Source organism: Pezoporus occidentalis, unplaced genomic scaffold (assembly GCF_034315485.1).
Source record: "Pezoporus occidentalis ecotype Australia unplaced genomic scaffold, CSIRO_AGI_Poc_V1 ctg172, whole genome shotgun sequence".
NCBI classification, from domain to species: Eukaryota; Metazoa; Chordata; class Aves; order Psittaciformes; family Psittacidae; genus Pezoporus; species Pezoporus occidentalis.
Genome location: NW_026913554.1, coordinates 968,343 through 981,962, shown reverse-complemented (window position 1 = coordinate 981,962; position 13,620 = coordinate 968,343). Strand labels below are relative to the sequence as shown.

The window sequence follows — 13,620 nt, the reverse complement described above, 5'->3', positions numbered from 1 at the left end:
GCAGGTCAGCACAGCCAGAGAGCCCACAGGAAAACTTAGGATCCCAGATAACGATTCTTCTCCCAAATCCCATTCCAATGTGTGACTCCCTTCTGCTTTGTGCAGGAGCTCCCAGGTCAAGAGGTAGGAACTCAAGTGGAGATACTGGAAGCAGGCTCAGCAACTGGAGAGTGTGGAGGTAGCCAGACCAAGACAAGTCACCAGAATAAGTTAATTCACTGCAAGTTCTCAGTACTGCAAAGACAGACAGGGTCTTGGGCTTAGGAGCAGTGGCAGCTATACTTACTGCTCCCTGGAACTTGCCTGCAATGGGCATCAAGAGATTTCTTCAATGGGAAGGAAGGGACAGAACAGGGGAGAGGAGAGTAAGAGACAGCACTCTGTTCCAACAATCTTCTTGAGAAAAACACAATGCCATACGAAATCCAGGATTTTTCCTTTTGGTAGCAATTGTGTGTGAGGGAGGCAATGGGCTTGAGACAAAGACCTTCCCAGAGGTAGTTATAAATGCCATACAGGGACAAGGTTGGCCTTGGGTTGAGGGCAGTTCATATCCCAGTGATGTCACTTCTCTGAGGCCAGCAGACACAGGAGGAGGCTGTGCCATCATATGGCAGAGAGGCTCAGGCTGACTAGCCATAACCAAACTCATACTGATGTCATACAGGAAACCTAGACCAGGAGTCGTAAGGCATAAAGGTCTGCACTCCTCCACATGAAATGCAGCTTAGGGCATCTGTACTATTGGAGAGGACAATATCTTGTCCCCATGGCTGTCTCTCTGCAGGGGCAGAGCAAGAGAAGATGCAGCACATTTATAAGGACCTCTGGGAAATGAGCAGTTCATGGCAAGCCGACCAGTTTGAGAGAAAAGAGGGGAGCATCCCACCTCTTTGGCAACAGATTCAGAAGATGGCAGCAGCCACTGAGACAGACTAGCAGAGAGGGGACTTTGTATACTACAGCACCTGAAGAAGAGGATGTGGAGGAAGGCAGGGAAGCAAGGAAACGGTGGAGAAATCACAAACAAGGACTTGTCTTGGGTTGTAGGTAGTGGATGATGATTTCTCTTCTCTCCTACTGTTGGTAGCTCACAGAGCATCAGGCCTTCTGCGCTGCTGCTCCAGAAGCTGTCTGCAAGGGAGGTGCAGGGGTTGCCCAGATCGGCGGAGACGTCGAGAAGGAAGGCCAGCCAGCTGGCGACAGATCTCATCTGAAGACACAGCAGACACACACAGGTTGACAGATAATCAAAGCTTCCCCCAAACTCTTCACCACCAGAACAGTTAGAGGTACATCTGTCTCTGCATCTACAGAAACTGTTGCAACTGGTGAATCTTCATATTCACGAGGCAAGTGAACAAGTCCTTAGGCTTTTATTCATTTCCTTCTGGCTTTATTAATGTACAATATACATTAAAATCACTCATATTTTGCTGAAAAAAAAGACACTGCATAAGAAATCTAGCCTGGATCCTCTTTCTAGTCATGAACAGAAATACTGAGAGTTACTCTTTAACCTCAAAGGCAAGTTTGAGTAAAAGTGTGTCTGGGGCTAATAGAGCATGTTCAAGATTGACGAAGGCAGAGCTCTCATACTTTTTGATAGTACAATATCTGCTTCCCAGAGTTTTTCATGGCATGTGCACTGGATGCAAGGCTGCACTGCATTAGAGCTGCCCCAAACCAAGTCCAGAGAAACTACTACACATGGATTGCAGTTGGGTAATTAGTTAGCTTGGAGATTCTATCATCAGATGGCTGCAGCTACTCAGCTAGGCTAGCTTGTGCATCACTCACCTTGCATGACCTCGTTCTCCTTGCAGACAATGCGAGAGCACACCTCCTTGTTTATTATGTACATGCGACGCACACTGGGGGACCACCAGGAACACGCCAAGGACAGAAGCAAAAGGCACAGGGACCCAAAGAAACAAACATGGGATACAGGCAATAAACATACTCAGGGATGCAGCTAATAAACTAAATAAAAATATTCACTGATGAGGAGGCAAATCCAAAATCTTTAGGATTAGTTAGCCTAGACTAAGGCTGCTGCCAATAGGAAAGTAATCTTTGCCAAGAGTTCACATAATGGCCAAATACCTTAAACACAGCTTACAATATAGGGCACATTACAGCTCCATAGTGCTGCAGAAATAATAGTTATTGTGCTGTTTTAATTAATCACCCTAAAAGGACACTCTGAGGATAGGATTCATTTCACCAACTGGTTCCTGAGGGAAGCTCTAAATGTCAATGGAAACAAGTGGTGAACTGGACATGCCATTTCTGGAGACATTTTTAGGGCTTTTCTTTGGGACTGCTGGTTTCTTACCTTGTAACACAGAGGTAACTGATACACTGCTTTACTGGCTTGTGGACAGAGTACAGGCGTGTGCAAGGGAACTTCTCCTCACGACAATCTGCGAACACACACAGAGGCACAATTCAGGATCACTGACAGGGGCGCTCATGCTGGCACACGTACAGCTTCATCACTAGGTACCATCCACCAGGATTCTGGGGAAGGCCCTTAACCTCTGTTTTCCACTCTCTTGTGAGATGGAAATGGTTTAGAGAAAAGGAAAATAAGGCAGACATTTCTGATAGCCTTGCCTTGTAAGACAGAAGAAAGGGAAAGTTGAGTGAAATGCAAAACAAGCCCACTGGGAATCCTCAATTTAGAAGGCACATGCTGTAAATGGGAGAGATACAAATAAATGAAGCACAGATTGCAGTCTCGTGTTTAAGGCACGCATTTATACATGTCTGCAATCTCACACTTCAGAACACAAATCTAGTTCCCTTCTTTCCCAGACAATCAGCCCTGTATCAAACTGTGATGGGTTTTCTTGCATTTCCTTCTGAAATGCCAGGTCTCGCCCACTGACAATGGCAGAAAATTGAGCTAGCACATGTGGCCTGGTGATCTGCCAGTTCCACCCCTCCCGGAAGGAAGATTTCAGCTTCCACTACTGTCATTTTCCAGCACTTCTAACTCAAGGAACAGGGTGAAGGGAATTCTCCAGGAGATACAGGTCAGTGTTCAGCCAGCACCTGCCTCGAGAGGTAACAGGGTGGGTGAAAGTAGGTCTTGGAGGGGGTGCAGGCACCAAACTTCAACGTACCTGACGAAGCTGTTGTAGTTTCACTGTCAGACTGAACTGGAAGACAGAAGGTGGCAACATTAGTGCAATTTACCATAATTCCTTCCTAGACATTAGCTCACTCAAAACATATAACTGGAAAGTTCTTTCAAGAGTGATTTCTAACATGGAAAAGGATTTCATTGTTACCAACATGAAATCATAAGAGAAGGTACAAAGCCAACACGAATTTAGTGCCAGTGACCCAGCCAACAATGCTAAAAATCTGCCCAAGCTTCACCATAAAGCATTACCACTACTATTCAAAATTACACTGTAAGGGCATCTTGACTTATATTTCAAAAGATCAGGTAAATTCATTTAGTTGCTGTGATTGCCATTGATCTAGACAAGAAGCAAAGGAGCCTTTATTTGCCCCTTCCTAAGGAACAGTGACTCCTTTAGGAAACCGCATCCCCAGACCACTGGTTCTTTAATGTCCGTGACAAAGGGTCAAAAGGAAGTTGCTCTGCTATGATAAAACAACCCACCTGTACAACAGTAAAACAGTACATTTTATTATTTACCCAGTGACAAACTGGAAAGGAACCCGGAGAACTGACTGCCAGTGCAAGCTTTCATTGACAGTTACAGAGAACTTATTCTACTCATGTTCATGAGCCATAGTGTCAGCCAGAAGCATAGACAAAACACATGTGCATAGAGAGAATGAGGTTTTTGGGTGTTAGGGCTATGCTTAGGGCAGTCAGGATGTGCAAGGGACTGGGCAAGAAGGGTCCACAACATTTGGGTCTGAACTGGGAATAAACTCACCAGGACTAAGAAGCACAGGTGGTGTGGCAGCTGCAGCTGGAAAAAGAGAAGATGTTCTGAAAGATCCTAATTTCAGCCTCTTTCCCACTCCCACAGTTCTGCTGGTGGCTCACGGCTCCTGACCTGCAGGATCCCACACCTGGTTCACAGACAACGCTAATCGTGATGTTGTTACCATTTCGTTTGTCAGAGTAAGTGTGGTCTTTCCTTGTGAATAAGAGGTGTGTCTTAGAGCTGATGGGACACTTTAGAGCACAGATGGGTCTCATGGCACATCCTTTGTAAAGATTTTCTTCTTGATCCCGCTACAGTTAAGTGTTTTGAAGCCAAACTCTGCTGTAAAGTCTGCACATTTAGTCTTTTTCACTAACCAGATGTGTTCTCCCTCTCCTTGCCCTTGCCTGGTCCCCCCACCCTTTGAGGCGGGGGCTGTTTGAGAGACTGTCCCAGAAGAGAGACAAACCCTTGCTGAGGTCAGCAGTGCTGGATTTGAAACAGGACTCATCTGAAAGAAGTGGGGAGGCTCCTTAAGCCTCTCGCTCTCTCCTCCATCGAGTCTGGCAGGATCAGTCCAGCTTATAAATGCCCACACTCCCATGTCCTTCCTCTGGGTCCGTCCCCATAGCAAGTCTTGGCTCTTTAAGGAGGGACATCACACGATGTAAGTGCTCATTGTCCAGGTGTCCTCTATCTACCCTACCTTTCCCATACATTGTGTTGCCCTCAGGGACACAGCCACAGGCACAGCAGGGAAAACAGTACTAAAATAACAGTATTGCAATCTCTCCATCCCACCGCTGCTCAGAGTTTGCTTTATTACTGTCTTTTGGGTTATTTCGCCACCTCTGCCTCCTGAGCACTCAAGCATGGCTGCTAGTTGTCAACAGACATAAGCTGTGTCCCAGCACTGCCCAGTTAACTGGTGAACCTGATCAATTTCCCTCTCTCATCATTTAGTCTCTTCCTTCCTGCAACCTTCTCTGGAAGCTCAGACTGTGTCACCTTTAGATTTCATGGTTTCCTGTAGGGCAAACGGCTTCAAAGAGCCCTAGTACACCAGGTGAGACTGGCATTTCCTTGTAGAACAGGCCATTAAGCCCCTGAATTCATCTCCCTGGATGGAGCACAGAGAGGACTTCCAGGCAGCCATAAATGCTGAAAGAACATTGCCAGATGTCAGAAGAGGGGAAGAGGCATAATGAGCAATTGCTGGGTCTGTGCAAACAGAAGTAAAGATGAAAAAGGAAAAAGAAGGCTGAAGCTGCCGAGAGATAGGATCTTACCAGGGGTGCTGATAAGAGAGTCGGTGCTAACTTCACCTGGAAAAGAGAATATCCTTGAGAGAGCTTGTCTTTACTTTGTGGTCCCTTACATAGCTAGCATGAATTACCTTAGCCTCCATGGTAGGCTAATGAGACAGTAGGATTCAACCCTGTAAATACTTAAATAAAGTACCTCCATCCCACCCATACCCACCCCCCTTTTCCATGAGATGCCTGGGACTCTATTTCTTAGTGCAAACGTTGCACCAACCATTACTGAACTCTCAGTTCATATTCAGAGCATCTCGATGGGAAAGACAGCCATCTGAAATGGATGCTCTGACGGCTCCTGCAGCAGTAGGACAGACAGCTGAGGCACCTGCTACAGAAAAGGAGGGAGACAACTCCAGAACCCAGCCTCGACTGCAGAAATTCATCAGCAGATGAGTTTCCTTGAAAGGCAACTGATGGCAAAGCTGGGGTAGGTCTGATGGTGTGATGAGGTGTGAAGGAAAGGAAAGCTTGGTGGACATGTTTTGGACTGGCCTGGAAAGCCCTGGGTATTACACATGGCAGGATCATAGCTGAGAGATTTCTGGTGACTTTGCCAGGGGCTTCAGTTTGTAGAAAACGCAAGCTCTTGTGGTTTTTCTGGGTGCTGAAGCATGATGCAAACATACATTTGTATCTTTTTATCACTTTATCATGTCACAGAAATGGAAACAGGTCCAGAGGGATAAAGCAATTTACCCCCACTAACACAACCAGTTTGAAGACCAGCCAATATCCTTTTCTCAGTGGCCTCACTGCTAAAGCACCATGCCACTTTTCCACCCTTGGGATTTTGCTGAAGAGTAATCAGCTCTTGTGGATCAGCCACAACCCTTGACTGTGAACATAACTTCATGTGCTAAGTGTTCAGGACTCCAACACTAGTGAATTACTTGTAAAGAACACACACCACTTAGTAGGTTGTCGTGGAGGGCTTGTTTAATCTCCATTGAAAGGCAAGCTTACAAATGTCAGAGGCAAGGAAAAAAATAACAGCACTTGCAATTAAACAGACTGTAACGCCACAGAACATCTGGGTCACACAAGCAGTCTTTAGCACATAACATGCCTGTAATACTTACCAGTTGCACTTTCCAGTTCTTGCCCATTGACCACCCATGGAAACCAGTCTGCAAGAGCAGAAAAGAGGGGAGTGAAGAAAGGACACAGAGAGAGATTTCTACAGTCTGCAGCCCTTGTGAAATGTTTATGAGATGCTTATCTGTCCAGGAGACACCACTGCCCTCTGCTGAAGGGAGAAATGATCTCTCTGCTGCAGCCTCCACTGCTGGCTGGGTTTGCCATTAAGAGACTGCGGATACAGCGAACCCTCATCCTATCCCTGTTGCTTCCACCAGGGTCAAATGCTAAGCACAGGGACAGGACAGTAAATACCTCCAGATCTGCTACCGGACTTTGTATTTCTGAAACTCCATTTGATGCACTTGCAAAACAAATTGCACATTGTCCCTCTGCTCTGGAGGTCACTCAAAATCCCTATCTCCATTTTATAAAAGAGTCATGGAATTTATTTTCTTGGGGTCACAGATTGAGTCATTGGCAATGTAAGAAACAGACTGCAGGTCTTGTAGCTCCTTAGGCAAATAATTACCCGTCCATCATGCTGCACAGAGCAGATAACCTTTCTCCTCTCAGCACTTGGGTGTGCTGGAGAGTGCGAATGATGAAGGCCTGTCTGAGCATGCTGTGTGGGAAGAGAAGAAATTGAGCTAAACTGTTCGTTTGTCCAAATATAAAGGGTGAGAGAGCTGCTTCCTACAGCAGCCAGGAATAGGAAAATATTTCCTGCTAGCCACAGAGGAGGGAAATGTCTGCATAACTGGGGTGGAATGAAGGAAGGAGTTGGCAGGAAAAACCCAGTGAAGCAGGGCACTGCAGGGATGTGTGCAGGAGCAGCCCCAAAACAGTACACCCTGTCTTATGAACTCGGCCTTTAGCTTTCTGTTCTTAATGGAAGCACGCATGGGTAAAAACTATTGGGTCTGAAGCTTTAGTCTTAGTTCTTTCTCATTCCAAGAGCAGTTACTTGCAGGCTGAAGAAGGACTCTTGGGACCCTATATAATCCTGCTCTGCAGCATTAGAGGAGTTGCTGAACCCTGCTATTCCCTTCCCCACCCAGCTGCCAGAGAGGGCTCAGCTGCTGGCAATGGACCCAGAGAGAGCCAGACATGCATAATGACTTGAGTGCACAATGCAGTGCAGTTCAAAATGTTCCCTGTTCTGGCTAATCTCTTAACAGTAACAAGTAGAGGAGAAAAAAAATTATATTGAACACTTCCTCACTTGTTTCTGGTACAAAATGAAGGACACAGATTCTGAAACCACTGCAGAGGCCAGCGGTGCCAGATTTGAAATAGGAGTCACACAGAAGAAGCAGGGAGGCTCCCCAGCCTTTCTGACATTGAAAATTCAGCTGTTACTAGCTTTTCTTTTTTTTCCGCTCCCTAACAGAACCAGAAAACTGGTCCAATTCTAAAACAGGACAGAAGTGAAGTGAAACCTCTGCATATGAGAGGAGACAAAAGAAGTGACTCTCTTATCCAATTTTCAATCACTTGACCTTACATTTGCTTTGGTACACAATTCACATGCTTTATAAACAACTGGACTTTACTGTCCAAGTTGCAGTAAATTCATCCTTGGGGTCTAAAACTGCTATCCTGATTCACTACTCAGTAGCTTACCCAAAACCAAAAGAGACAATGGGAGACCGGCTGGTGATTCCTGTTATTTTCCAAGTTAAAAAAAAATAAAATAATCCAACAACTGAAAAACAACCAAAGGAAAAAACAACAACTAACCAAAACCAAATAAACCCCAAACTGATGCAACAAACACACAAAAGTAAGAAATATTCCTCTCAGCAATGCATCATAAAAGCCTTTTTTTTCTTCCTCTAACTTTGTAGGTCACCTACAAGCTCATTTCTTGGATGCCTCACCTCCCTGCTTCAGTCACAAACATGACATCCTCAACTGTGCACCTTTACAGGGAAAAGTGCTGCTATTGGCAGCAGAACAGGCTTCAGCAAGAGGTAAGGACCAAGGAGAGTAGATTGGAACATCCTGATTTGATTGTGATAGGTGCAGTCCCGTCTCCCACATGAAGCCTTTCCTGTGCTAGGTTTTTTCCATTCACTGCAATTAATCTTCTACTGTCTGTCCTGAGTCTTCAGACTATAATGTCTAAGTAACTCCAAGTAAATAAAGATGTGGAGCATCAGACCAGAACCACAGCAATGAAAGCAGAGAGATGGTTTCAACTATGGAGGTCAGGTTTGCTGAGTGGCCTGGAATGGGGCCATTCTTGCAAGAACCACTTGTGACAGCAAATGCTTCACAACAATGATGGAACAGATTTTGTGGAGAACTGGGAGATGTTCTGCAGATCATGCCAAGCCAGGTAGAATAGCAGACTACAGTCAGCACAAAGCACAGCTACCCCTCTTTCTCAAACCAACCTGGCTGTTTTGCTAACCCAAACATCCATGCAGGGGAAGCTGTGGACCGCTATTTCTTTCAACACCCAGTACTTAATGGAGAGTGGACACATATGGGAACCACTTCCCAGTTCCTAAACTTTTCTTCACAATCCCTGTATCTACTTTGCCTTTCCTGTTTTGGTCCTTCCCCTTTCACTGTCCATCTACATGTCTTTCTCCTTAGATCACTGCACATCAGCCTGTGTAAGAAACTCCGTGGGGCCAGGGTGGAAGAGAAATCCTCCCCCAGCACAAGGACTCACCAGCTGAGAACAAGGAGAGTGCTAAGAAACACAACAGTATACAGGCTCCAGAGGTCTTCATCACTGTGGAGTGGAGGAAAGAGGAGTCAGGGGACAGCAAAGGCTGGAACTGGGATAACCTCCACTACAGCACAGAAAATTTTTGCTTGCTGCCTCCATTCCCCTCACAAGTTGGCCTTCCTGGCCTCCCTCCTACCCACCTCCCTCCTCATCTGGCCAGTTTTCCAGGTGTTTCCAAAACGTTTTAGACTGAACACATAACTCGCATCTGCTTTCCTTCTCTATCCATCTTTCTTCATTCTCCACCTCTTTTCTCATCCATGCGGCTAAGCCCCCCTCCACACACACCCAGCATGCGAAGAAAAGTTTACCCTTGTTATCTCCCTCTGCTCTCTTCTACTTTTAGGTTATCTTGAGGAGCACTGAGAGAATAGATAGGGTCCCCATCACTTACTGCAGCCCTCGGTGTCCACTCCCTGCAGCAGCTGCTCTGTCTTTCCCCTTCGGCAGTCCCCCAGACTCTGGCTATTGGGTAAATCACATGCAGCCACACCCAGAACACGTTCTGCTTTTGGTTGTCTTCAAAATACAATTTGGGGAAGTTAAAAAAAAAGCCAGCGAGATGGTGGGATGTGGTGTCATCATGCATCTGGAATGATGGGGGAGCGAGGAGAAGCAGCTCACACCCTCATTCCAGAGTTTATGGTTCTCCGAAGGGAGCCCGCTCCTCCCATTCCCCCAGGACGGCCCAGCACCAGGGATGGATTCTTGTGTTTGTGTTGCGTCCCGTTCCATTTCGCCCTCCTCAGAAGTGCCTCCTCTCCTCCTCAGGCGCTACGTCCAGCCTTGTTTCCCCACTCAGCTCCTGCCTCTTTCCACCCCAGCCCTCCGGTCCTCTTCTCCTCCTCTCTCCCCGCCTGCCTCCCGCACTCCGCGGACCCCGCATCCCTGCTTGCCCCAAGCGCCGGACTCCGTGTGCCGCGGCGCTGACACGGGCCCGGGCCGGCCGGCGGGGACGGGCGGGACGGGGACAGCGGCGCCCCGTGGCGCGGGCATATGGCGGGCTGGCCCGCAGCCAATCGGCTGGCAGCAACGGTGGTGACATCACCCCGCTTGTCGCGCCACCGCCGCCCGACGGGATGAGGGCTGGGAACGTGGTTGTGGATGTGGATGTGGATAGGGGTCCCCCAGGACCCGGCTCGTGAGCGGGGGGGACACGGAACAGGCACCGGGCACAGGGTCTTTTCTGCAACGGCGTTGCCGTTCTGGCCAGACTGAGGAAGGTGGGGAATAGGGAAAACGAGTGGGGGAAAAGAAAAATGGGAGAGACGTAAACGGAGAAAGGAGGAGGGAGAATGAGATCGGACCCTTCACTGTCATGCTACGGGCTGCCTTGTGCCTGCCTCCAAGCATGCTGCATTTTACGGTGGAGGGAAGCCCATGAGCCCCACTGTAATAGCCACTCTCCCTTAACCCTTCTTCCAACATCAGCCCATGTCCTGATGCTTTCTGAGAGCCGTCTTTTCCCTTTGCTGTTTCTGGAATTGTTCCTGTGGGTCTGAGGAGGCACTGGCTGGACGGTGCCCCCTCTATGAGCTCCAGGGCACAATCTCAGTCCTGAAGCCAAGGAGAAAGCTAGGAAATAACTTGAACTCCTTACAGCAATGAAAGATGGAAACCTTGCAGGGGAAAGCCACGTCCCCATAGGCTTATCCTGGTAGCTAGGTAACCCTCGTTTGTTTTCAATAAGTTGAGGACTAAGAATAAAATCCTATAATGCCTTGTACACAGTTACTAAGGAAATCCTCAGTATGCCCTCGCTGCCTCAAAAGACCCAGAAAATTGTTACCTGCATGTGACATAACCGAAGCTACCACTTCTTACCTAACAGTGGCTGAGCATCAGTTGTGGCAGTGCTCAAGAGAAAAGACAGAAACAGTGCTCCTTATTTCTGATCCTCCTTAGACTTGTGGGGGAAGCACTGGTTGGACACAAGAGGGGTAGAGGGGATGGGGAAAGCTAGGCATTTCCCTGCTCTCTGGACCCAAGCACCATCACTCTCTCACTGGAGTGAGACACCACCATTCCCATTTTCAGGGACTGGGTAAAACTCAGTCCACCAGAGATGGTGCAAAGGCAATTAAACAACCAAAAGAAAGTGACAGAAGTTGTAACCATGCCTTGGTTTGAGGAATCCTCCCCTATTTTCTGGAAGTTCACATGGCAGTATGCTTGGACTACACCTCTCCACACTGCTCGCTTTGGTTTTTGTTTTTCTCTGTGCCTTTGTGTTGTCATTCAATCTTCTGTTACTGCCTAACTGGTAACTAGAATATCTCATGAGTCCAGAACACATTTATTTGGAAACTTTCAGTGATGCCAAATGCGCTGGTCTAGCGATGTGCTGATGTACCATCATCTCCCACAGAGTGCAGGATTCACCTCTAGTCCTGGACAAGGTTTCTTCTGATTGCTTTTGAGCTTTACTTCTGTTTCTTTCACTGCATCTCCCCCTTCTCCACCCCACCCCCCCAAGTCCTCCCCCAGCTGCTCCGTAGGCCCCTTTTGCTCAGCACCACTCGTCCATTTGGAAAGCTTGGGGCAGGTGCAGGGGATGCTCCTGCTGATGGAATCGCTGGCTGGGAAGCAGTTCAGTATTTTGTATACCAGATAAACCGCAGTGAACTGGCCTCTTGCTGGTTTTGCTCGTTGTGGACACCGGAGGGAGCTGCAGCACACCGGCATGCGAAGCCCCATTTTGACTCTTGCAGCCCAAGCACATTCATTCTTCAAGAGATGTGGCTCTGTAAATGCAGGCCCCGATCTAGTATTAAGGCTCTCTAGGCTTAGCTCTCCTGTTTGTCAGTCTGCTGGATTCACAACTGTTTAACCGGTTTGCTTTTTGGGACAGAAAAGAACCTTGTTATTCCCCCTCCCCGCTTTTCCCATGACATTGACAAAGATAGCTGGACAGCCCTCATGACTGGAGGTATGAATAATGAACATCCTTCTGTACCTAGCCTTCTCATTCATGATGCAATCTTCTGCTTTGTGTGCAGCCGTCCTTCTCCAGCAGGGGGTATCTTGGGGACATTTACAGCATATGACTCAAGGTGAAGTACTCTTCCCTCTTAAAGTCAGGTACTGGTGCCACAGTATGGTGTGAAGCAGAACTATGCCACAGTAAATAGCATAAAGAAAACACTTTTATCGTGTTTTATTGTGTACACTTATATATGCATATATTTTATATGCATAAGCATGTATTTGCTTACGCTGCACTGACCACAGTGCTTGCAGGTGCTTTACTGTGATTCAGCAAAAAGTTCTCCTCCTTCCAAGCTGGTACTGATCCCATTATGTTACCAGGGATGCTATCGTGATGGTAGAATGGCATTTTGGAGAAGACACAAAATCAGTCTTCCTGGAAATTAAAACCTCCTGGTGCATTTCACCCTGGAGATTACTGCAGGTATACTATTTGGGGCAGACTATTTGTAAAGGTCTTAGAGAGGCATTTAAATGCCTGCTGATTTCTCTCCCTCTCTCTGTTACCCTGGCCTTCACGTACCCTCACAGTAACAGGGCATTAAGTTACATCTGAGTGATGAGAAATTAATGAACTGCTGTAAGATGTTTGAATGTATCATGTCAATAATGCAGCATCTCTGGTTATGTCAATGGGGGTTGAAGTGAATTTTCTTGACACCCACACTGCTGATGGGCTCCATAATACCTGAAGTCTGACACTATCCTGCAGTTGTTTCACTGGTGTTTCTAAGCTCATCAGTAGGAAGGCACGAGATGAAGGCCTGATCCATCTGTCCCCAGTTTTGGGAGGTTTACATCTGACCTTGTATCTAACCCATTGTATAAATGCAAAGACTGCAAAGTACAGGAGCCTGGGTGCGATTCACATCTCTTTGACTGATAGTCATACTTTCTATTGTTGCAACTACAAGCGTAAGGAATTCTTCACTCCTTTATTTCTAAATCAATAAGCTAGTGTTTAGGCAGCAGGCAGTTTTGCAGTCACAAAACACCCTAAGGGAGTCCGTGAAACTCTAATTAATACCTGCCCCGCTCCTTCAAATCAGTTCAACATTTGCTAAGCGTTGACATGAGAAGAGACAGTCTGTGAGCTCCTTGCTGCTTAGTTGGTGATTTGGCCACATGCTTAAGCTTCTCATGGCCAAGAAGGCTATGGTGAGAAGTTGTCAAGACCCTTCTTCTTCCCCTGCTGTGCTTTGGGGTTTCTTCCCTTCTCTCCCTATAGTTCTTACTATTACAAACATTCTTCCTTTCTTGTCCTTTGTACTGTCTCAGGGCCAATTCTTCCTGGCTGCTTCACATGTCCCTCTCAGCATGCCCCCTTTTCAAGCAGCTTCTCTCAGGGTACATTTTCCTAGACCATTCTCTCAGGGAGACAGATAACACTTGAGGTTTAACAAATATATAAACCCCACTGCTAAGCCCAGTTATGTATGTCCATATAGACTTTGGACCACATAGAAACACCACTTTAATTCAACTAGTGCAAGTTTTCCATACAGATGAGGCTGTGACCACAAGTTAAACACCAGTAAAGACACAAGGGATTACTCCTTCCCTTCTCCCC

The 13,620-nt window shown here is 47.0% G+C and overlaps 1 protein-coding gene across 1 annotated transcript; it reads right to left on the bottom strand.

The window, feature by feature from the left end:
- Positions 1-210: 210 nt before the first annotated feature.
- Positions 211-9,987, bottom strand: MFAP5 (microfibril associated protein 5). The gene is given in 10 exon segments (XM_062614070.1): positions 211-1,213; positions 1,801-1,874; positions 2,339-2,426; positions 3,132-3,167; positions 3,924-3,959; positions 5,207-5,242; positions 6,319-6,366; positions 9,003-9,065; positions 9,457-9,508; positions 9,511-9,987. Coding segments are annotated over 10 exon segments (696 nt in total). The 5' UTR covers positions 9,652-9,987; the 3' UTR covers positions 211-1,091.
- Between the last annotated feature and the right edge of the window lie 3,633 nt (positions 9,988-13,620).